The sequence below is a fragment of the Neodiprion virginianus genome, chromosome 1 (genome assembly GCF_021901495.1).
Source record: "Neodiprion virginianus isolate iyNeoVirg1 chromosome 1, iyNeoVirg1.1, whole genome shotgun sequence".
Taxonomy (NCBI): domain Eukaryota; kingdom Metazoa; phylum Arthropoda; class Insecta; order Hymenoptera; family Diprionidae; genus Neodiprion; species Neodiprion virginianus.
In genome coordinates, this window is record NC_060877.1 from 19,652,413 (window position 1) to 19,676,831 (window position 24,419).

A 24,419-nucleotide genomic window follows, 5' to 3' on the forward strand; every position below is an offset into this window, starting at 1 on the left:
AATATTTAAGTTTCAGTTTTTCAGTTTCCATATTGACTTATGAAATCGACTGATTGTATTGTTCCACACCACACTTTAGATGGAGTGAAAGTTATTTCTTCTTGAAATTAGTTAATTATTCGAGTTTGCAAAAATATACTGCATATTTACAGATTTACATTGATAGATTTAATTACAAACTTATTCCAGTAAAAGATGTTTATTAAATTTTCTATTGACATAAATTTGAATAGAGTTCCGATTGCACGTTTGATTTGATATAACATTGTTAAATAGTCGATGATTAGGCAATAAAAACAACAGCCTTCAAAAGCCCAACCGTTAAGTCGGTAGCCATTCTGAAGCTAAATATGGACTAACGTGGCACGCCAATGACCGGCCGTTGCATCGTCGGCAGTTTCCAACTAATTTTGGAGTAACATGGCGCGCCAATGCCCAGCCGTTGCATCAGCAGTCGTTTTCGAGCCAAATTTGGACCGACATGGCGCGCCGATACCCAGCCTTTGCATCGGCAGCCGGTTCCAACCAAATTTGGACCAACATGGCGCGTCGTTACCCGGCCGTTGTATCTGCAGCTGCTTCTGAGCCGACTGTGGACCGATATGGCGCACCGATGCCCAGCCGACGCATCGATCGCCAGGTCACAGCCAACATTGGACCAACGTTAGGCGTCAATAGTCGACCACTGAGTAGCTTGCCAATATTGTATCACAGCTAATCCGATATTAACACCAATTTGAAACCATCACATCAGGTAACCAATATCGGACCAACGCATATTCATTGTCAAAGAACGGCAGCCATTTGATAACTTCTGCACGGTTTGCGTTTTACCTCCTCTCTCCCAATCGACCTTCGTATAAATTATTCGAAATCGCCAGCGCTGCTCTACGGCATTTTAGATGCCTTTAATAGACGCAAGACTTCTTTATTAGTCCAAGACCCGGATGTACAGAAGGTTCCCTCATCCAATATATGGCTAGATTATGTAGGCACGAATCTACACAAAATGTAGGGGCCAAGGCCTGATAAACCCTATAATTTGACCAACGGCTCGATAAAACAGCCACTTCGGGTTTGATGTTTAGGAATACACTTCCCTTAAAGACCATACGGTTGAACTTAGTGCCAAACAGTGGGGACGGTTGAGTACCTACTTTGCAGATAAACCGGCTTGCCACCCATCATCCAGTCGGGGAGGGCGGCAGCCACCTCTAAGTGAGACTCATGTTCGTACCTGATCGACTACTCTCATCGAACATATGAACTTTTTTCAACTCCCCGTTTCTCTGTTTTCAGAGAAAAAAGGAAATTGTTGTAATCGCCCCGAAAATGGAAAGTTGAGTTTTCACTAGATCTTGACGTTTCGAAATCTGGAAACTCACTCTGTATTTGTGCATCTGTGTATGTGTGTATTGTGACGCTGATTTTTACTGCACTTCGGCCATCCGGAGAAGTAACCGAGAACTTACAGCGCGCACAATAATTTGGCGGCCCACGATGTAAGCTGGAAAAAATCAGATTTTGTAAAATATCGCGAGATTCTGTTGGACGCCTGGCGTCGTCAACACGCCTCGAAATTCTCATCTTCGCTAAATCTCGGATAATATGCTCGGTAGCTCAGTACCGCGGAAAGGCGAGGGATAATTTTGGAGACAGAGAGAGACACTCGACAACAACATGCAATTTAAAAAAAATAAAATCAAATAATATATTTTACAATAGCGACGATACAAAAATAAAAAAAGTAATTCAAAATTAGCTCTTCGCGATCCAAAATAGAACAACAGAAAATGTTTCGTCACCTTCGCTATTCCATAATCTACTGAGCTTGCAGCTCGATAACTAAAATCTAACTCAATATTTACAAACCTCAAATGTGCAACTCTCAATTGGAAACCTAGACACTTTAACGCTACAGCAATAATTGCTCGAAACCGAAAACTACACTGAGAAAAAATGTTATCGAATCTAATTTATTTGACTTGTAGTTTATTTGATCTAAACAATTTTTTACTCAACCCAACTACTTTTTGGTTGAAACAAAAATATTGATGCATTGATTAGAATGCTACATGCTTTTGAGTATAATTTATTTCAAGCAATTCATTTCATAGGATTGAATTAGAAATTTTGGAACGACTTATTCGCTCGAACCAACAAACTTAATTCGTGAAAGAATAGTACTTCAACCGCTGAACATGTTGGTTCAAAAGTACCGAATGATTGGAAACAATAATCCCACGTTTGTTGAAATATTAATGTTATTGCCAGATAGTATATTCGGTTCAATGTGACGTTTGTTCGACATAATAAATAATAACTCTAATCAAAAAAATGTATAATATGTGGAATAAGAATTTGTTTCATAAGACAGATGTTAATCTTCATTCAAGAGAATTATTTTGTTAATTGAATTACATTGCTACTTCTAAAAAAAAAAAAAAACTATCCAAGCAAATTCATATATGTGGATATGTTTCAGTGGAACCGAGAAATAGTTCTCGAGTTGTTATATGTACCACATTTAATTCAAGTAATTATGTAATACAATGAAATATAACTTTTCCCACTTGTAAACAACCACATGTAATTGAAAACTGCAAACATACGCTTGAAATTGATTTGAAGAGTTCTCGATACTATTGCATACGCGCTTACAACAATTAAATCACTGATTGTACGCAATGTATATCAACACAGTAAAAAAAATGTTGATATTGATATGATGGTTAAACGATTTTTTAGCATACATCATTTGTCTTTATAATTGCGGCATAAATGTAATATACAATAATTCTTTGATTTCGGTAAAGAATAAAACATATCGGTCCTATGGAACAGTCTTATTGAAAATCCATCTAATATTGCTTTGAGTAACCATGTATATGATCTTTCCGTACTATGCTTTGCAAGAACATCATACATTATAATTTTAAATATCACTTTCTTTGGATCAATAAGCAGATCTTATTATTCTCGAAAAATTGAGCTGTAAATCAATTAATCGAATGAATTTAAATCGTTTTTGATAGCCAACCATATTCTATAACCGCAGAGCCGATTTCGTACCAACTGAAATCAATACACAAAAATGAGGTATCATACAAGATAGCCATATACGACGAATGCATATCTGTTAAGGGGACCCGGTGGTCTAGAAATTTCAAAAAATCGATTTTTTTTTTTCGACATTTCGAAAGTATAGTATCTTAAGAATATACTGTGAAATTTTCATGCGGAAATTCCCAATATTATAGCTTCTACAGCCCATTCCAGGTAGAGAGCGGTCCACGCGCTCCTAACGGGTTCAGCACTCGGAGCGCGGCAGCTTCCCGACCCTTCTCCGCATTTTACCTTTACATTTGTAACCGAATACAATATAATCCCTTCGGAATACAAACGTTCCGAAGGGATCCTCTATGGTGCTGGAATCGCGGATTAACTGTAAGTATTCAAAATTTGCTCAATTTTTGAAAATATCTGTACCTCAAACTTTAAACTCATTTATCTCGAAACGACTTTTTTCGGCACTGCGGGGGTGAAAATAAAAAAACTATTCGACCGAATGACTAGAAATTTGGATATGTTGTTCACAACATGTATGGCTATCGTCGGAACTAGAATCATAATTTTATTTAAATAATTTCCTATTGTTTACACTATAAAACTAGTGAAAAAAACCCGATTTGACGAACTTTTTTTTTCAACGCCTGCCATTTTGTCAATTTTCAATTTTTTCGATTTGTTCTAGTTCCGACCATAACTGCACTTTTTCTGATTAAGAATGTCTTTGAATTTTTTGTTTCTGATGAGTAGAAGTCTCGAAATCACCTCCGCAGTCCGGATCCGATTTTTCGAGAGGGTCATCTTTAGCGGCATTTTTATAATAATAAATATTGTTTTTAAAAGGAAAAAAAAATTTTTTTGTATGATTAATAAACGTAGTAATAAGCTCGAAACGTTAGAACATCGTTTTTTTTATTTTTAATAGCAAAAAAAAAATCGTGAAAATAGGTGTCATTTTCGTGCGCTAGACCACCGGGTCCCCTTAAGGTTCCGAAGATATTGAGCTATAACAATATAGCGATCAGCGGCTATAACAAACTCGAATAAGAGCTTAGTTGAAGTTCACGCGTCGAAAGATAAACACGCGTTGAACTGATCGTCTAAGAAATCTCTACATTGTACCATATGTTCGGAATAAATACTCCACTAATTGAAGAATTCCTTTTTGGTTATTTAGCACCTTTCATCAATATCTCATTGCGTTCGAGAGAATGTATTTGCTCTAAACCAATAATCACTAAAAATTATTTAACGATTCTCGAATAGTTATATCGAGCGATTCCACGTGAAAGCAGACTGATATTATTCCCGAAGTTTATTTGTATAACTGTTTGAATGAATGAAACTGTTAACTTCTACCATCTAGATAAAAAAAAAAACTCGTATTTGCACTTTAACCACCTTTGGTTATTTTAACTATTCATGTTTACCGCTCTTTGTGGTGCGTAAAGAATCGCAGCCTATAGGCGACCATACTAATTTACTTTTAAATTGTGCACTATGATTGGTTAAGATCGCGAGTTCACATCGAACTTTCATGGTGACTTGTTGAATCCAAGCGACACCGCGATGACCTGTGACCGTTACGTGTTGCCAGAACTTGAAGAATGGTTGATGCAACCGGCCGACTGCAGGTGCAAAGCGGGCAGAGCCTGCAAGTTGTCTGTGGTATCTAAGGCTAATTGTGAGATCATTTTTTGTTGCACCCTGTGTTGCGGGTAATAATTTTTGTTTAATAACTCACTGCAGATAGATTCAAAACGATAAGCAAGTTTTATTAATATAAAAGAAAACGTGTTCTCTCTCGTGATACATCAACCGGAACTGACTCTCTCTCCCTTTTTACACACGCTCAGGCACATCAGCGCTCCTCTCGTATCATACTCGCACTGACGCCTCTCTTTCAATGGCGCTCACAGGCGCGCGAAATTCGAGTGTGACAAACTCTCATCCAACACCGTGTACAGTGAAATCGTGCAGCGTGAGCTGCAAGATCGCTACATTGCTGAGTTATCGAATCTCGGAGATTTTAATCAGATCTGTAATCTACAATGGCTGATGAGTACTTCAAAACTCTTCTCAGTATATGGGGGCTACCTGATCTCGTCGAAACTTATATCGGTAAGTACATTTCATTGATCATATGCATAATTTTCATCATTCTCGAGGCTATTTGTAAATGTTGGAAGTTTTCGAAATATTCTAGTTCTTTAACAGTAGTGAAATTATCGGTAAAGTGTGGCTGAGGAGTACACACTGTCCAATACGCAGGTGTGTAGATATGTATTCTTTCTTGGTTGATACCACGGGTCAAGACAAAGTATAGAGAACGCTTGTTAAACGTTTAGAAATTCTTTTCAATGCGCACCTGAAACAAAACGAAATAAAGTATGCAAGCATCTTTCAATTCGATGCTAGCTTATCCCCATGCAAGCACGATAACCGAAGCTTTGTTTCGGTGAAAAGTTGTATGTATCACCGAGAAAGTGAGAAATATTGAAAGTACAACTAGGATTATTCGGTTTAACCATACGTTGTTTGGTTAGAACTTGCTTTACTAGATTTTGAAATAAATTTACTTCAATCAAGCGATTATTTGGTTTATTTCACTGGAAACTTTTTTCAAGCTGTTACGTCCGACGTACCGCCACCCGTCTATTTTTCCTACTAGCTAACTCTCCCATATTTCTTATATTAATATCATAGTCTCTCCTGTCCTCTTATCTCTATCCTACCTCACTATCGCTATTATTCAGCTAATTTCATTCCCTTCCTTCTGATTCTCACAGCTTTCCCGCACCCGTAAGTTTTGTCTCAAAAGACACTCCTATTCTAATTCTCAATAACGTCACATCTAGACTTCTTAAATATCTTTCGCACAGTACACTTCAGTCCCATCGTTATCTCAACTTCTTCACAATAAGCATACATATAATTGATATTTCAAACAAACCCAAGGGTATACAACCCTCATCCTAACTTCCGCTTGTTGTAGTACGTAAAAGCGAAGCCGAACCTGTTTATTCCTACCGCTCGAGAGTAAACCCCCTTCACAGCCGTAACATTGGTGGTAGTGGTGGATTACGAACCCACGCCTCCGAAGATACTGGTGGTCGTCCGCCGAACGTAACAAAGCAATAGAATAAAAACCAGATTCGTTTCTTAACAGTTTTAAAATTTGTATTACCACGTGCGTTCTTGAGGAAATGAAACACCTAAGTGAAATTAAGCACGAACGGCCCGTGTAGCGTGCTCTCTCTTGTCTAACATGACCGGACTCACGGACGAGAAAGCGCGTCCTACATGGGTCGTTCGTGCCTAACTTCAGGCTGTTTCATGTCAAAAGTGTTTGATTCTTACCACAATTCTTATATTACGCAAATTTTACACAACCAAGTATTTGCCAGAGCTGTGGGCATTGTGTTTTGAAAATTCGTATTAATTTTTTTCAAAGCAGTGTAAAGTTGCTGTAACAATACAAAAAGAGTCGTTATTCTTATCGAATTTTTTATTTAAGTACCAGTGAATAAAGATGTGCGTTAGAATATACAAAATAAAAAAATTGAATTTATATTGTTCCTACCTCTCAAAACTTTAGTTTTGGTCGAAGAAAACATCTTCGCACTGGCTGAAGCTCTGTAGCTGAATGGGAAGCTACCGTTCATTGAACATTTTTTAAACACCCAATTAACGTCTCTGACGAACTGTTTTGAAGGAAAAACTTTCAAGACCATGAGGTTTGTATTTGGAGTTGAAAAACAAAATTTTGATTCAATTAACAAAATTTTTTCCAATAATCCCACTAGTTTGAAAAAAAAAAAAAATTATGAAAAAGTAATTTGAGTTGAAATTTTTATTCTTATACAGTGCAACCTCCGAACAAGACTGGGCTCGGGCGGTTAGGGGAATATAATTCCGAGAAATGAGTTACCCCCACCCACGGTCCGAATTCGCCACAAAAAATTCTCGGCTCAACCTCCAAATAAGTCCGCTCGCTCACTCGACGAATTGCACGTGCAGTGTATAGGCCCTTTGCGTAACATACATGCATACTTAATTATTATCAAATTCTGTATCAACTGTAATTCTGCATTATGCCCAATGTATGCACTATGGACTGCATTATGTATTATAAATTGTATTTCTCATTAATAATAAAATAACTATTCTCTATAAAAAAAAAAAAATTGTTCTCTACTTAAAAATTTCATATGCTCAAGTACATACGAAGAATCATATTATTTGATATTAAAGAATGATATTATTTTTTGACAAGAATTGCTGAATATTTCACTTTGTGTTACCTTTTTTAAGATAATTACATTTTTTTATTAATATGTCTAAATTTTAAAAAAGTATAAATATTAAAAGGTGTTAACAATAGATTAATTCATTACTATAGTATTATTCAAAGCATAAATTGAGACCAAAACACAATTTTCACCGGTGGACTTATTTGGAGAGGGCTTATTCAGAGGTTGCACTCTATCATCATGTTCTACATAACAATTCAGATCAATTCTATTTATAACAATAAATTTTCGACTCAAGATTGTTCATGATGTTTTTATAGATAATTCTAATCGAGCAATAAAAAATTTATTTTACTGTGTTAGAGGTTTGAGGCCTAATTCGACGAGCGGTTATCGAATCATCTCTATACCCACCCAAGATGTTATTTGGGTAATTCGTGTTCAGTCTCGTCGCTATTCTCAATCCGGAAATGATGAAAGGACTGATAATGAGATGGAGAAGGTGTACCTTTCGGTTGTATAAAGGGTTTATTAGAACTGACTAATGTGTAATTGTGTAACTAGGTGATTTCGATTAGGAATAGGTGAAATGATTATTTAGACTGGATCTGAGGTTCAATTTGGAAGTTAGAGTTGAAGTTGATTATACGAACGTTGGAATAGGACTGCAACTGAAGTAAAGAGCAGGAGTAGACGAAAGGTGCGCAAATCCAGAATGGCGGGGAATAGAGTTAGCAGAGTCAGGCAAAAGCGAGTGGCGTAAGCCAGAATGGAAATAGAAAGCGGTTAAGGTGACTGTAAGGTTCGTGCACGGAGAAAACGGGTGATACGAAATCTAATGGTCATTCCTATAAAAATAGTAGTTTGCTGCCAGCATCGCACTGTGCTTTTCATTACTGAGCAACATAGTGATAAGTGCTATATGCGTACTAAAAATTATCAAGCGTGTTATCATTTTTACTATACGCTTAGCAGTTTTCAGTACGCATAAAGCACTTTTCACCATGTTGCGCAGTAATGAATAGAATATTACAATTTTGATAGTAAACTACTATTTTTATAGGAATCACCATTAGATTTCGTACTGCCCGTTTTCTGCGTGTGGGAGAGTGGCGATATGAGGGAGACGTGTGGCAATTCGCCGGACATGACAACTGGATGAAAATTTCGTTCTCAACTCAAAATACAATCCTCATGGTTTCAAATTATTTTCCGTTCAAAAAGTTGTCATGAACATTAATTGACAATGAGCGGCAGTTTCTCATTGAGCTAGAGATCTTGGGTAGTTTGAGAATTTTTGTTTCTACCAAAACTCAAATTTGAAGAGGTAAGAGCGAAATTTTTTTTTTTTAATTTTCGTCTTGCCGCAATAATATGTGTACTAAAAGTTACAGAAAAGACAATTTTTATTTTCAGTAAAACATGTTGTGTTATATAATGTTCTATACAGAAAGAAAGTAGCGCCGTGGTAGCCAGTTGTGATTCAGATTCTGCGAATGAGTTGGGTTCGGATAAAGAAAACGAGGATTCTCATGATATGATCAGGCAAGAATGTTTTATTGGTGCCGAAAGCTATGAAAAACTGAGAGTGTTTTCCCATCAAATGATATTAATACAAAGAAAATTAACCCCTTAAAGCTATCGTGAAAATGAAACTTTCGTGCTACTTTTGTGTTAAAAAAAAATTGGATCGATTTATCCTATAATCTCAGTGTTATACGGTTTTTCAGGTCGCTGAATTTGAATCTGAAATCTGATTTTATAAATTCAAAATAACGGATCCAATATGGCGGTTGGTGATTTAAATTTTGAATTGATTGAGTTGATCTGGATTTCAGCACCTGAATGACAGAAATCTTTTAGAAAAATGTCGCGCGTCTAATGACAAAGGGTCATAAGTGTCGAAAAAGCGATTTTATTCGTAAAAGGTCTATCTACATTTTTTTAATTGTATTTGCTTTGAAAACGTTGAAAACACATACATCTATTGAAATTAGCAAGTATAAAACGTAAGTGCAAAAAGTCGCATATTAAGTAGATACAAGTTTTTACCTTCCCAATTATTATTTTTTTAATCATACTAATCAATGACAAAGGTCGTGCCCACCAAAAATTGCAAATCTTTCTGTTGCAATTTGAAATTATGAATTTTCATTCATGCGTTTTCACGATTTTTACGTAGAATGCGGAGGAAAAAAATATACTACCTTTTGTCATTAGCAAACCAAGCAAAACCATAAAACGTCGTATAATGGTGGTTACGAACCTTTGTCATTAGACACGCAGTACAAAAAAATAATACCCATAAACAATAATATAAATATCAAACTAAGGAGAATTTTGCTTCGTGTAGGCTTGTGAGTCAGGGAAATAGGTATAATAGTTTGCGATAGATGGTTTGCTAAAGATTGATCTCATAATGCATCCGAGGTTCAGATTTTTAGAGTTAAGTCTCGAACTTGAAATATGAGACCACAAACATCGAGAGATTCAAATTTTTGCGGAAATCCAAATACTTCAAATTTTCTCTCGCCACATTAGATACGCCAATTTGAATTTTGGAAATCTGAAATCATATTTAAATTTAACCACCTCAAAAACCATAAGGTAATTTTCCATATATTTCATATTTGGCTCACCGTGTTGAATTTAAAAAATAAAATTTCAGATTCGGGTTTAACGACCTCGGAAATATTGATTTATAAAACAACAGTTAAGTCGATGTACTACAAACATATTCTTTTTAATGCGTATCATATCTTAATTGTAACGTCTAGTTCAAAAACCTGTGCCACTTGATCTAATTGAGTTTTCGTGGAGTCGCGTGGTTTTGTCGTCGCCACATTCGCAAGAATCAGGTGAACAATTTACCGTTGACGCTTATTGCTATCTCGCGGACTCCGGTATAAATACCGTTGCCGCGTCCCTCCTGCAGAGCTGGGATAAAACTGCTATTGTTTTGATTTTGGGAATCGTTCCCACTGCAGATCAGGGGTATTAGCTGTCACAGTCACTGTCCATCAGACTCGGGATCCACAAATATCGGTCATCGGACATGGAATAATACAGTGCCGTACACCTAGTTCGTATCACCGTTGCCGAGATCTAAGCTACCAAGATAATTACCTGTCTAGTCAGATAAGGAAACAATCCTATGCCACACAAATGAATGCACGCAATGCATTCGCTATTATATTTTAACAATGAAATGAGATTGCGGTATGAATTTTTATAAAGAAAAATAACAAGAACGTATTTTTTTTACAAAATCTTAAAGTAAAACTAAATGAATTGAAGCTACTCTTGTTTTCCGAGATATGCGTTTTCCCCAATTGCTCTCCCGCTCGTTTCTACGTTCTGAATGATAATTAACGATTAGTTTTCGCTATGAAAACTACGTTCTTTTGAATTCTTGTATGACTTGGAATAAACTGGCTGCTCTAACTCTAATTTTTCCTCATCTCCTGTTTGCCTGCTTCTACTACTTTAATTTTAAATTGATTAATCTAAGTTTGAATCAAATAAAATTATCTATCTCCCTTGAGTCAAACGAGCGCTTAGCTGCGTTTGCTCTCTACAATTGACATAAGCCAAGTCTACTCTTTGCCAAGACACTGCTCCTTGCAATTATCTATGAATCACACGGCGCTTTGCTCGACAATCCTTTCTATGCTCGGGCTGCGGTGGTAACTGGTCGGTTCTTTGGGTGGACGGAGTAATTCTCAGGTAAGGTAAAGTTAGTCTGTCCGTCGTCATCCGTTTATGCTCTGTAGCTGTGTGGGTGTGCCAATACCACTAGGAAGTTGCAATATATATGTCACATATGCATCATAAAACAAAAGTGGCACGAGTTCTTTTCCGCCCATATGTGTGTCACTCACAGTCAAAGGGTTGATGAAACAAATGAAGATGGTTTCCAATAATGTTATTAATCTTTATATTTATAGTGAATCATGGAATTGATGACATTTATAATTCAAAATTTATGCACTAAGGGCTTGATGCTTCCAAAAATTATTTGTTTTCAATACTTATTTTTCGAAAACATCATGCAAATATTTAAAAAAAAACAACGAATCATTGCTCCTTGATAGCACCCTAAGCTATAGTCTCTATATCTTAGTGGATAAACCGGTATTGCTAGGAATACGTGTTCATTACATACATTAAGTATAATATAATATCTCTCTATCTAATAAAAAAGTTTCAAACAAATGAACAGGTAGAAAAAGATTATAATAACAATAGTATAAAAACGATGATAATAACAATAGTATACGCATGAAGTTGGCGGTGGGGTGAGATCCCGAAAACAAAACAAAAAGCATCTAGCAAACCCTTTGACAGCTGTCATCGGCTGTTTATGACAGTCTTTGACAAATATCTTTATAGGTATCTGTTTCTGACGCGCAAAAAATGAACATGCAAACGAAAATTATCAAAATGATTCCCGACGGGAATTGTCTTTTTCGCGCGTTGGCGTATCGTGTATACGGCACTCAAGATCGACACGCAGAGGTGAGACTGAGTATCGTTTCAAATATAGTGGACAATTGGTCTACATTTGCGGGTTTTATTACAGGTAATGAGTCAAACGGTGCTGTGATTAGGTCACCTGGTGATTACAAATCACATATGAATAAAAATGGAATATACGGGGGAGAAGCAGAATTAGCTGCAGCTGCGGACATTTTTAAGATACGTTTAATCGTGTATCGCGAAGAACAAATTCATCCACACCGGATCGGATCACAAAATGAAACACAATTCTCGCTACTCTTCACCGGCGACGGAGACAGTGGACACTTTGATGTCTCGCAGAACCAAAATAAAATTCAGATAGTGAGTAATAAGTATGAAAAGTAACAATCAAATAATAGTAAATCTAAATATATCAGCAAACAGTCAAAAGGACAGCCAGGATTTACGATGACAATGGAGAAAGGAGGAGTTTCAAGCAGCAGACAAGGCGATGAAGATGGTGGATGGTTGGAAGTATCACAAAAGAAAGAGGAAAATAAAATTGTAAGTGCGAACAACCAAATAAGCCATAAAATAATATCCATCAAATATTCGTATAACCAGGTAAGAGGACGACCAGGATCGATGTTGACCACAAGAGAAAGAAGTGTTTTGCGGAATGAACAGCAACGCAAATATAGAGAAAAAAATAATATAAAGAAGGTGATTTTGGAGAATAACCGGCAGAGCGGTAGTAAAAATAATTCAACGAAGGGTGTCGAAGAATTAGAAGAATTGATTGTGATTAATGATTTGGAAAATAAATCAAGAGGACGACCAACCAATGTGATGGACATAGAAGAGCGAAAAATTAGACGACGAGAACAGCAGCGAAAATATAGGGAAGCGAACAAAAAATATCATACTGGCTTTTCAACCAACGAACAGAAAGGAGGAGTTTCAACCAGCAGACAAGGCGATGGAGACGGTGGATGGTCGGACGTATCACAAAAGAAAAAGGAAAATAAAATTGTAAGTGCGAATAACCAAATAAGCCAGAGAATAATAATAAACAAATATTTCTATAACCAGGCAAGAGGACGACCAGGATCTATGTTAACCACAAGAGAAAGAGGTGTTTTGCGGAGTGAACAGCAACGCAAATATAGAGAAAAAAATAATATAAAGAAGGTCATTTTGGAGAATAACGGGTAGAGCGGTAGCAAAAATAATTCAGCAAGTCAAGGAGATAGATCGATATCAATAGAGAAGGAACACCAATTTTCAACCAACGAATGGAAGCTTAGATTGATGAAAAAAAGAAAAGTAAGCACAGAAGGAATTGAAGTGGACAGCCAGTGCAGACCTGTCATCAAATCAACATGAAGGAATTCGCCTGTCTACTAGACAATGCGTAAGGTAATAGTGAGGCGCGAAGCGCCGAACAACGAGGCGCGCAGCGCCGAGATGGGGTTGGCGCGCGAAGCCCCTAGTAATATAATATAATATAATATAATATAATATAATATAATATAATATGAGTGAAATATAATATACAAACTTGTTTGTTAGCTAGTTCCCATGATGCTGAAATTTTATCCGCAAATTCCCTTGCGTCATCCTTTTGTTCAAATCTGGTTTTGATCAAATTGCGTAGCGATTCGAGCTTTCCAAAAAGTACATTTGATATTTGAGTGAACGATTCCAATTTGCTGTCCAATTCCGTACTGATTCTAGAAATATGGCGAGCCTCGATTCGCAATATTGACACCTGATTCAATAACAAGTTATAACACCAGATGATTATTTCAATAACAAGCAATTTATGGATAAAACTGTATTTTCGTAATCTATATTTATATACTGATATTAACTAGTTCTTGTTGCAATCCCGTTAAATTTTCTGGGCCTATTTGAGAAATGCACCGTTTATTTAGTGCATTCTTACATTGGTGTAAAAAATATATAAGCAAAATGTAGCGGCAGCGAAAAGACCTAGTATGTATTACCATTGGGTAAGCAGATAAGATTGGCGAAACCTTATGTCTTACAGTATTTTAGATGAACAAAGGTTGTGTGCAAATTGCTATTGCATTACCATTAAGGATCTGATAGTCATAAATTGAGCACTCATATGCAGCATGTAAATTAAAATACATGAAATCATACTTTAAATGAAGTTAATGCACAGAATAAATACACAAATTAGCAGCATGTTGAGCGAAAGATGTAAGATCATACATTGTACACTATTCAAATTGCATGACTTGCTGCATAATTGCTGCTAATTTATGCTTTCTCACTGCCAATCTTCTTGGGATTGCAGATCTAACTACACATGTCGCAATAAAATGTGCTAATTTGCTCACAAATTGTATGCAGTTTACAAAAATTTTGTTATCTGGGTACTGTCAGAAAGTGTCTGTAAGCGTTACCGGACCTGAAAATTTTCGTATAATTCCCGTACAATTACAATTAGTCTTTGCAAATTCTTGTACGTTTGCGTAGAATTATTTCTATAGAATAATTAACGGATATATGTAGTTACCTTGAAGAGAATTGTGATTGTAGGCTTTGATACTAAAAATCTTTTCGTAATTCAATATTCAGAGGTCATTTACAATGCCTATTGTAAATTACTTTTGTCACATACAGATTAAATAAATTTTAATAGATTATATAATTCACTACTAAATATCGGATTTCGTAAAAATTTCTCGCATTAGGAGTGAAAAGGCAACATTCTTCAAGGCACCTGACATGCTGTCAAATAATTGCTATTCGTCATTACGTTTGACAATGCATAATGATGACAAATTTTTAAGATATTAAAATGCATCATTTTTGACGTAAAACTCCATGTGTTTGTTCACGTTGATCCAATACGGATTCTTTTTCCGTGAGTTGGTATATCAAACACCAGCTTCGGTTCGAATTCCCGATGACTGTGTGAAATTCATATTGTACATTTCCCGCAGTTACAACGATATTTTTAAATTCCCGTATAATTCTCAGTTTTCTCTATTACCAGACACTACCACAATTCTTCCACACGAATGAGGCGTAGGGTTGCGTCACAGAGGGTAACCTGATAATACGAATAAATTCGAAGTTGAAAACACTAGTGGCCAAAATGACGGCTGTACAATAAATTAATATTGCGATCAATTATTTCAATAAAAATTGAAATTACGTAAGCTATTCATGGTATTTTTGTTTGTTCCAAGTCACTTTACAAGAACATAGGCAAATCTGACCTTGAATATATCGGGTAGTTAATACAAGAACGGCGGGGGGAGAACGATCATCTAATTTGACTCACATCTTTTTCTAACGTTTCGACCAGTCGTAAATGGTTTGATCTTAACAGCGAAATAGTGAAAATTCCAATACTCTGTCCTCTGTTATCCATTGTAATCTTATCGGATTGAATTTCCATTTGAGATTTGCCCTCGACGTTTTTCGTGCTGAAGTTTTTTAAAATTGCGACTGATACTTGATCGATATTTTAGTGATGAAAAACATTCAAGAAAAATGAAGCAAATGCCAATTTCGGACGTGAGAACATTTGTACTACGTCAATTGTCAAACAAACAATAGATAATTTCAACCATTGAATGTAATTCTTCTGCAGTTGGCCACCTACACCGATAATAAAACACTGTGCCCCTGAAGTAGGGGGGCATAAGGAACTTGCCTAAATTTTGTTTGTAATTTATATTGAAATTTGGATTGAATAATCAATAACGATGAAACGAATTTTGTATACTTAATATTTCATATAGAAAATAAAATTTAAGCAGCAGTCGGTATTTAAAGAAGACTTGACGGTGTAGAACTTCAGTCAAGGAGAACCCTTATCGGGTATTCAGCAAACTAGCAAGACTTTCAGACTGTTTTGGATATAAAAAACACATCATGCATTATACATCCGAGGACGATCTGTGAATACTAGGGGCACGTTCCGAAATGAGCTGGCAGCACTAAAAACTCTCTAGGACAGAGACAGAGCTACTCAATAACTCAGCAGCGCAAATAGATGAAAGATTGTTGACAACACTGGGAGCTAATATCGGAACGCACCCCGGGTATTGTGTAGGATAGTATGCGGTGCGTTGCGAAATTAGCTTCTAGTACCATGAGCAATTTTTTATCTCTTTTGCACAGCTAAGTTCGTGACTAGTTCTGCCTTTGTCATAGGGAGTTTTTAGCACTGCCAACTAGTTTCAGGATGCAGCCATAAGATTTATCGGTATTATATACAGTAATGATCATTAATGCCTTCCCTATCCGGCTACCTTGTTTTCGGTCCAAAACGAAATGCGAGTTCGATTTTATACAAATTATGTGACAATGACTGGCGAGGTAGCCGTAGGAAGTAGAAGCAATCGTACGTTTCCTCTCAGCCAATCAAATGCAGGGTGAGAGAGACGGTGTATATCGGTGATATTACTTCACTCACTTACCACTTCGGCTGCAATTTTCGCAAAGTTGACGGCATGGGTGGCTTACCTCCAGTAGTGTATGCTCTAAGGCTGAAGTACAAGTTGGAACCGTGGTGTGAGCTCTAGTGTGAGTATACATGCCTAGAACTCCTACGACACACCCCTTTCTTCGAGATCAAAGCCTTCAAGTAATTTTGTACCAACCGTTCAAAGAAATTCCTATATTGTAAGGGAATTATTTTTCTTGCGAACGCTACCCTACTTGGTACCGCTATATCGGAGTATTACTCATTTACCAATACATAACAGTAATGCCATCGTGCACATTGCGTAACACCTAATTTCCGTAATTAATTATTTTGTACCTCGCATTGATATTAGAATTATTCAATGTTTCAAAAATTAAGTGTATTCTCCAGAACACGAATCCCGTAACATTATCGCTACAACTCCGAAGATACTCAAAAGACCCGCTCATCTTTTACCCGCACAGATTCAACGTTATAACAATTAATCACCACAGATCTAGGGTATTTTGACGCCGTTCGTACCGGATTTACTCAAGTCCAGCGCCAGAAAAACTTTTTTAGAGAGAGAAGCTGCACTCCTAGGCACACCATGTATACTCACACCACGGTTGGAATGCTTACTGCATTAAGACCAAGTAATATAGCATTTTTTCGTGACAAAATTCTTAGAAGCAAACCGACTGTGCCGTCATGAAGAGGGGGTTTCATACTACATTCCGACTATATTTCCAACTCCCAAATGTCATAAGGTTTTTTTTATAAATAATTTTCATGAAAAACTAGAATTTTCAGTTTTTCGCTTATAAAATCGAAACTACTTGACCAATCGTCAAAATGTAAACGGATGATTTACAGAGTATCAAATTGCGCACAAAATGAGATAAATAAAGTTCCTATCCGATAATTACGGCCGGAAGAAATCAGCAAATTGAAAATTTACATACCCTATTTTTTCGCACGTCTTCTTGCTCCCACGATTGTCCTATTTTGTTGAATCAAAAAAAAAATAAGAAATAATATATCTTCTATTTCAAAATGTATATCTTGATTTTTCGATTAACTAAATTCGAATAGGAGAAAAATATCATCAATTCAGTTGATATATTGAATATAATCTAATGTATACTGCCCGACAGGAACGTACCTTAAAAAATGTACTTGAAGGTAGAGATGATGTATTAAAATGGACTAGACCGATCCTGCTCAAATTTTTACAGCATAACTATTATGTGTACACTTGGGGACAATGAATCAGAGACGGCTAATTTTTTACACTATAGTTATTTTGGCAATACAGAGAAACCTACATCACCATAGTCGGCTGAGCGCGAAACAAATTCAATCTCAATAAACATAACATAACCCGCGACGGTGGAATCTAACATTAGAATACCGCAGGGATCATGACTTCTAGGATTGATACGTCAATTCCAGTCCCCTGACACTGGCCTGCTTTTCCTATACGATAAATGCAAACGCGTTTTGTCTCGAAATCTGAAGTTCTTAAAATCGCCACCAGCAGTGCTGGCTGTTCTGTGTGAATCTTCGTTATAAAGCGAGGAGCGAGGAAGGTCAACGTAACCTTGGCCTCCCCTTAAACACTCCGACTGCTCCGATTATTGTGTTCATCGTGCTGTTATTGTTGCAACGTGTGAAATTTATTGTTCAAATTGAGTGAAAATTGTGAAATATATAAAACTGTTTTATGCAATCACGATGACTTGGCATTCCCGTGCAAAGACCATGCGCATGAAATAATATATCAACTTACCCAATTTTACGTATCTAAAAGGATGCAGCAGTACTGCACACACATGGATGCAGAGTAAAAAAAAGACAAGCAATTACACAAAAAGAAAGCTAAATTCTGCAAAACATTAACGTACACATGTAACATATATGTACATTTTGTATTATATTCATTATTATATCCATTATATTCATTATTATGCGAAAATTATATTCATTATGCATTATATTTATGCGAAAATAAATTAATATTTTCACTCTCACATACGGATGTTTTTTTTTCGTCTATGTGAGTACCTTATTACATACCTAATACCTATTTTCTAAGTCAACTTAAAATATTCTCATTTGTCGAAGGACTATTACTGAATATTTAAAATTGATAATGCTAACCTGAACAATTAAAATTATAATTCGAATTCATTATGCGCGCGAATAATGGTTTTCACAAAGTTATCTACAATATTTTCATTATTCTCTTATTTCGTATTGATTTTACAAAAAGTTATCTATAATATTTTTATTATTATTTTATTTCATATTTATTAAACAAAAAATTATCTACAATAGCCTTATATTCATGTAAAATATTCAAGACGACGGTGCAACATATATATATGAGAAGTTCTTACAGAACAGCTAGCGCCACTATGCGGCAAGCACATTTTGCGTGCCACTTTTACCTACCAGTGTTAGGGGGCTGGTCAATTCTAAGGTTAGATTCGACGGCCATGGGTTTTGTTATGTTTATTGAGATTGAGTTAGTTTCGCGTTCGGCTGACTATGGCGCTGCAGGTTTCTCTGTGTTTCCAACATAACTGTCCAGTGTAAAAAATTAGCCGTCTCAGATTCATTGTCCCTAAGTGCACATACCTATACCGATTGCATGAACTAGGATAATCATGATTGCTTTGGTAGTTTTTGATTTACGAGCTATTTTTCAAGAAAAATTTGAAATTTGTATTTTTTCCCATTAATCTTGTAAAACAAGAACTACTAGAGCAATCATGATTATCCGTTTACGCGATAAGTATCGGTATAATAAATATGTACAAATTTGAGCAGGATCCGTTTAGTGCTTCTTAAGATATCATCTCTACACTTTTGAAAAATGCTGTTGCGGGAAAAACGCGTTTTAAAGTTGAAGTATACAATACGCAATGGAAATGGTGACTCATCAGCAACCTGCTATGCCTGAACCATACAATAATTCTTCCCCTCCTTCAATTTATATTTTTTAAAAAAATTCATTTTTTCTACCCAACACACTAAACGACCCCCTTGAACCTCATAACATTTTTGCTTAGACTGTCCCATGTATGCACGGTAGGTAGTAGAAAGAAATAGCACCTCAGAGCTATCTCTGTCGGCTGAAGCCCCACCACCGTAGTGAGCGATCCAGTTGTATTATAGTTCAGTGCGTAAGAGATTGGAAACTATTGTCACATAATTTAACAATGACTTCTAATTTCTGACGTTGGATACATCGCCAATCATGGCCAAATAATTCGTAGCAAATCGTGTTAAAATATGTATTAAAAAGTCAATAAGGTCACACTATTCTAGGGACTTCTCGCTCTACTTAGCCCCTAGATATAGATGACAATACCGCCACGTTTACTCTCTAGGTTTCTTCTTCCACTCTATGAGCTCGTCGCGCACAATCGCAAACTGTCACAGTATTAAAAGTGATCGTGGATTGCCAAAATAAACGCGGATTGCAAAGTGAGGTTAACCCACGGCGTGGTGAATGCCGGTCGTCAGACATCGGGAGTGTCCAGAAATCAATAAGTAGAACATGGAAAAAGTGTACGTAAATACAGGCGTGAAGGTTGAGGGAAGCAGCAATTGGAGCGTGTGGAAATTTCAAATAAAGGTTATTTTACAAGCCATGAGGTTAGTTGGTTTGGTCGAAGGAAGTGTGCTGAGGCCGGTGTTAGGCGCGGAAGCAGAAGCCGACTGGATTTCGAAAGACGGCAAGGCTAAGGGAATTATAATAACACACTCACAAGAAAAAGTCATAGTTCACGTTGTAACAACAACTTCAGCTCCAGAAATGTGGAATAAACACTTAGAACAGCAAAAGTTCTTTTCATTGAAGTGTGAGGGAAATCATATATCGACTTTCTTTGCTAAACTTCAGGAAATAAGCGATAAAATCGCCCAACTGGGGGAGACAGTCTAACAAAGGATGATTATAAGAAAAGTGTTAACGTCGTTAGCCGAAAAGTACAGGCATTTCGTTGCAGGGTGGAAGTCAGTACCTGCGGAGAGTCAGAGTATAGCTGAGCTAATAGCCAGACTACTCGCTGAGGAAGAACGAGTTGCAGACAGGGATTCGCCAGCAAAAGGAGAGACATCGGTAGCATTGGTCAGTGAAAGTTCTCGCAGTATTGTCAAGTGCTATGGCTGTGGAACAGAAGGACGCTATAAACGAGACTGTAAGTTGGTAAAAGGTCATTGTCATTATTGCAAAAAGTACGGGCACCACATAAGCAAGTGTAGAACTAGAGTACAAAAATTGAGGCAAAAAGAGAAAAATGACACTCAGGATCAGGTGAACAGTGAAAGAAGTAACGCGTAAATTGCAGAGTATAAAAATCAAAGCTGGTTAGTCGATACAGGTGCTAGTGAGCATATGTGCCATATAAAGGAAATGTTCCCCACCTACACTGAATAAACGAATTACGAAAAGGTAGTGATAGGAGATGGGAGTGAATTAGACGCGGTTGGCTGCAGAACAGTCAAGTTAAAGGCATATGAGGGCCTTGAGTGGGTAAACACCATGCTAAACAATGTATTACATGTGCCTAGAATGACAGTAAATTTGTTCTCTGTTAGAAACGCGGCCGACAAAGGCTACCGGGTAATATTTAACAGTGAGCAGTATAGTATCGAAAAAGACATTCGAGTAATGGCAATCGAGGATAGAAGTTGAAAGCTATATACCATGCGTTTTAGTGGTATTGGGCAAGCAGCAGTGGGGTATGCCAAGGACAACTTATTGGTACGGCATGAACACTTACTGCATCAGAACTTGAGCTACATAAAGCAGATATTGGACAAACACAAAATCCCTTATAATGTAGACTAACCCAGGTGCAACGGCTGTACGAAGGAGAAAATGCACAAGGCTCCGTTTAATAGAAGTAAAACAGTCACGTTAAGCACGTGCGAGCTGGTTCATATGGACGTATGTGGACCCATGGAGTGTGAATAGCTTAGAGATTCGAGGTATTTCCTACTGATCAAAGATGACTATTCTGGTTTTAGGTATATCTATTGCCTGAAAAATAAACATGAAGTGGCGAGGAACGTCAAAAGGTATCTTAGCCTGGTAGAGCAGGATATAGGAAATGAAGTCAAATTCGTATTGTCAGATAATGGAATCGAATTTGTGAATGTGGAACTGAAGAGCATTTTCGAAGAGAGAGAGATAAGACATCAGACATCTGTAGTGTACATCCCGGAGTAGAATGGTAAGGTCGAGCGCGACAACCGAACCATCATGGACGCTGCTAGCTTGATGCTAATGGCAAAAGGCCTGAGTAAGAGTTTGTGGGTCGAGGCAGTGTATGTAGCAGTATACGTACTAAACAGGAGGAAAAAAGTACAGTACCCGACAAATTTCCTCTCGAAGCATGGTTTGAGCAAAGTTATGATTTGAATAATCTCATGATTTTTGATTTGAAGGTAGATGCCTTCGTCCCAGCACAACGGCGACAGAAATGGAACTCAAAAAGTACAAGTGGATTGTTCGTCGGTTGTGGAGAAGATACAAAGGGGTACCGAGTGTACTTCCCACAGACAGGAATAGTTGGAGTCAGGAGAGATGTTTCGTTTGAGTCTGACCATAAACAAGTCAACCAAGAGGTAGTATTACTTGACTATGTTAATGACGAAGTACCTGGAGAATCAGAAACGCAGCGAGCCAAGACGAAGACGAGCAGTTAGATTGTCAATCGGGCAGCAGCATCTTCGAGGAGTGTGACAAAGAGTTGAGTGAAACAAGTGAATCAGGAGAAGCAATGGTAGATTTGAACGCCACAATAGTTCGTGAATTTGGTAAGCGTAGTATTGTAAAGCCCAAAAGATATACTGATTATGAGACAGGTTTTGTCAGTATACTAAACGAACCTAAGCCCTACGAGGTAGCCATCGAAAGTCCTCATGTGGAAAAATGGAAAGACGCTATGAATAGCGAACTAAGTGTATTGCGAGAAAACAATACACGGACCATAGTACCTACACCAAAAAATAAAAAGATGATAAATAGTGAGTGGATATATAAAATTAAGCAGGATAATGAAGGGAACCCATCCCAATTTAAAGCAAGGTTAGTAGCAAGAGGCTTCCACCAAAGGCAACTGAGGTATATGATATATATACACCAGTGGTGAAAATAATCACTTTTAGAATTGTACTAGCCATAGCAAACAGATTAGCATTACCAGTACATCAGCTAGACGTAAGAAGTGCTTTCCTGTACGGAAATATAAATGAGGAAATATGTATAAAGTTACCAAAGAATGTAAAGATCGAACAAAACACTGTGGGAAAATTGAATAAGTCAATATATCACTTGAAAAAGTCGCCGAAGTATTGGAACTAAAAGTTCGATGAGGTTATAACAAAAAAAGGTTTTGTCCGTTCACAAAATGATTTCTGTTTGTATACGAAGTGCAATATGGCTAGCAAAGTATATCTGTTATTGTTCGTTGATGATATATTAATCTCTGATACGAATGAGGACGAAGTATGTAATCTGAAAAATTATCTGGGAAATGTTTTCCAAATGAAAAACTTGGGCTTGTTATCCAATTACTTAGGTATACGCGTAACGCAAAACTTGAAGGAGGGAATTACTGAAATGAATCAAGCGGTATATTTGAGTCAAATCTAAACAAGTTTGGTATGAGCGAGTCTAAGCCCATGTCGACGCCTATAGAGAACAAGTTTCAGTATGTCAAACCAGAAGTGAGCGATAGAGAATTAGAGTCAAAGTGTCGACAGATAATAGACTGTCTCATATATGCAGACCTTGGAACTAGACCAGATTTATGTTTAAGCATATCATATCTAAGCCGATACTAGAATTACGCAAATCAGGAGCTATACACCGCATTGAAACGTGTGTTGAGATACATTAAAAATATTTTACACTTGAAGCTAATATTAAAAAAAAATATAAATGCTGGAACTCTATGTAGGTATGTAGATTCTGATTGGGACAGTGACACGAATGATCGAAAGTCAACGTCAGGATTTGTATTCAAGCTAAATTCGACTGTGCAGTAGCATGGTTGTCGAGAAAACAGCAAACCGTTAGTTTATCCTCCACAGAGGCTGAATGTATTGTTTTGAGTTCAGCAGTAGTAGAAGCTAGTTGGCTACTAAAATTACTTGAAGATTTTAAAATAACTGGCAAAGACCCAATAATCATTCAGGTGGATAACTAGGCAGCCATAAACCTAGGAAATAATCCAGAAAACAAAAGGGTCGAACACGTGGACATTAAATTCAACTACATAAAACAAAAAATTAAAGAAGATTTGATAACTCTAAAGTATATCAAATCAGAAGACCAAACAGCTGATCTGTTTACCAAACCTGTAGTCAGAGAGAAATTTGTTAATTTTGACAAAAATTTTAATTTAAACTGAACAGCAGACCAAAAGTTTCTTGCTTGCTCCAAAACCAGGGAGCAATGACTAGAATAGTTAGTTTTACGAAACATGGATATTTTTTTGTTGAATGATTATACTAGTGAATAAGAAACAAGCCTAGAAGAGAAGGAAGACTATTGAGGGAAGGTGTGAAAATATGTATCGAAAAGGTTACAAAGTCACTAGTCTAGGGACTACCCTGTGACGTCGGTACGGTACCTGGTGAAAATTTCCAAATGTTAGAGACTAGATTCGTTCACACAACTACAGCTAGACTCACATCAGTAGTTTGGGTTACCAATTACCGATAAAGTATTGAAATACATCGGACAACGGTCATTCTATCGCTCTAATCGAACGAACCGAGGAAAGAGTAATTGTTGGATGAAAGATTTAGTTATTTGGCTTACCTTTTGAGAATAATCTGGATATGATGACTTGCAGCGTAGATTGGTGGGAGGATTTAACGGAATGACTGATTTTAATATATTTGCATACTTTGATTAACTTGGATTTATTTTATAAGTTCAATATTTCAAGTCACAAACAACGGGATTACTTAGTTGTAGGATCTTAAATTAATATGACAAAATGGAGCTGAAAGTTCGCTGGATCTTTGGACAGAGTAACGTCGTAGGTTATATTGCAAGCTTTTTACATATGGTGTAACGCTGTGTTGGTGCGGTGGTACAGGCGTAGGGTCGTTGCGCTGTGATTTTCCACTCTGCGTGGGCTTTGGTGTTGCGG

At 36.9% G+C, this 24,419-nt stretch overlaps 2 protein-coding genes across 4 annotated transcripts in view; one reads left to right on the forward strand and one right to left on the reverse strand.

Moving 5' to 3' along the window:
• Window positions 1-16,367, reverse strand: part of LOC124310227 (uncharacterized) — a 32,725-nt gene extending 16,358 nt beyond the window's left edge. The window contains exons 1-2 of the mRNA XM_046774038.1: window positions 16,296-16,367; window positions 13,345-13,554 (exon numbers count right to left, since the gene is read on the reverse strand). Of these exons, the coding sequence (XP_046629994.1) occupies window positions 13,345-13,554; window positions 16,296-16,367 (282 nt within the window). The remainder of the gene's footprint in view (window positions 1-13,344; window positions 13,555-16,295) is intronic.
• A 3,073-nt stretch (window positions 16,368-19,440) lies between these two features.
• Window positions 19,441-24,179, forward strand: LOC124303786 (uncharacterized). 3 transcript variants are annotated; one of them, XM_046761452.1, is made up of 3 exons: window positions 19,441-20,108; window positions 20,256-20,462; window positions 21,280-24,179. In XM_046761452.1, the coding sequence occupies exons 1-3, from the start codon at window positions 19,805-19,807 to the stop codon at window positions 21,294-21,296; spliced, it is 528 nt and encodes a 175-aa protein (XP_046617408.1). In that variant the 5' UTR covers window positions 19,441-19,804; the 3' UTR covers window positions 21,297-24,179. The 3 variants fall into 3 exon arrangements, with proteins under 3 accessions (XP_046617408.1, XP_046617416.1, XP_046617399.1); XM_046761460.1 differs by having other exon boundaries at window positions 20,256-20,447; XM_046761443.1 differs by having other exon boundaries at window positions 20,256-24,179.
• The last annotated feature ends 240 nt before the right edge of the window (window positions 24,180-24,419 follow it).

Coding starts and splice junctions, on each gene's coding strand:
- LOC124303786 (XM_046761443.1), top strand. CDS start 19,805: ATGGAAAAAGTGTACGTAAATACAGGCGTGAAGGTTGAGGGAAGCAGC. Junction 20,109..20,255: donor AAAGTTCTTTTCATTGAAGT/GTGAGGGAAATC, acceptor ATTTCGTTGCAG/GGTGGAAGTCAGTACCTGCG.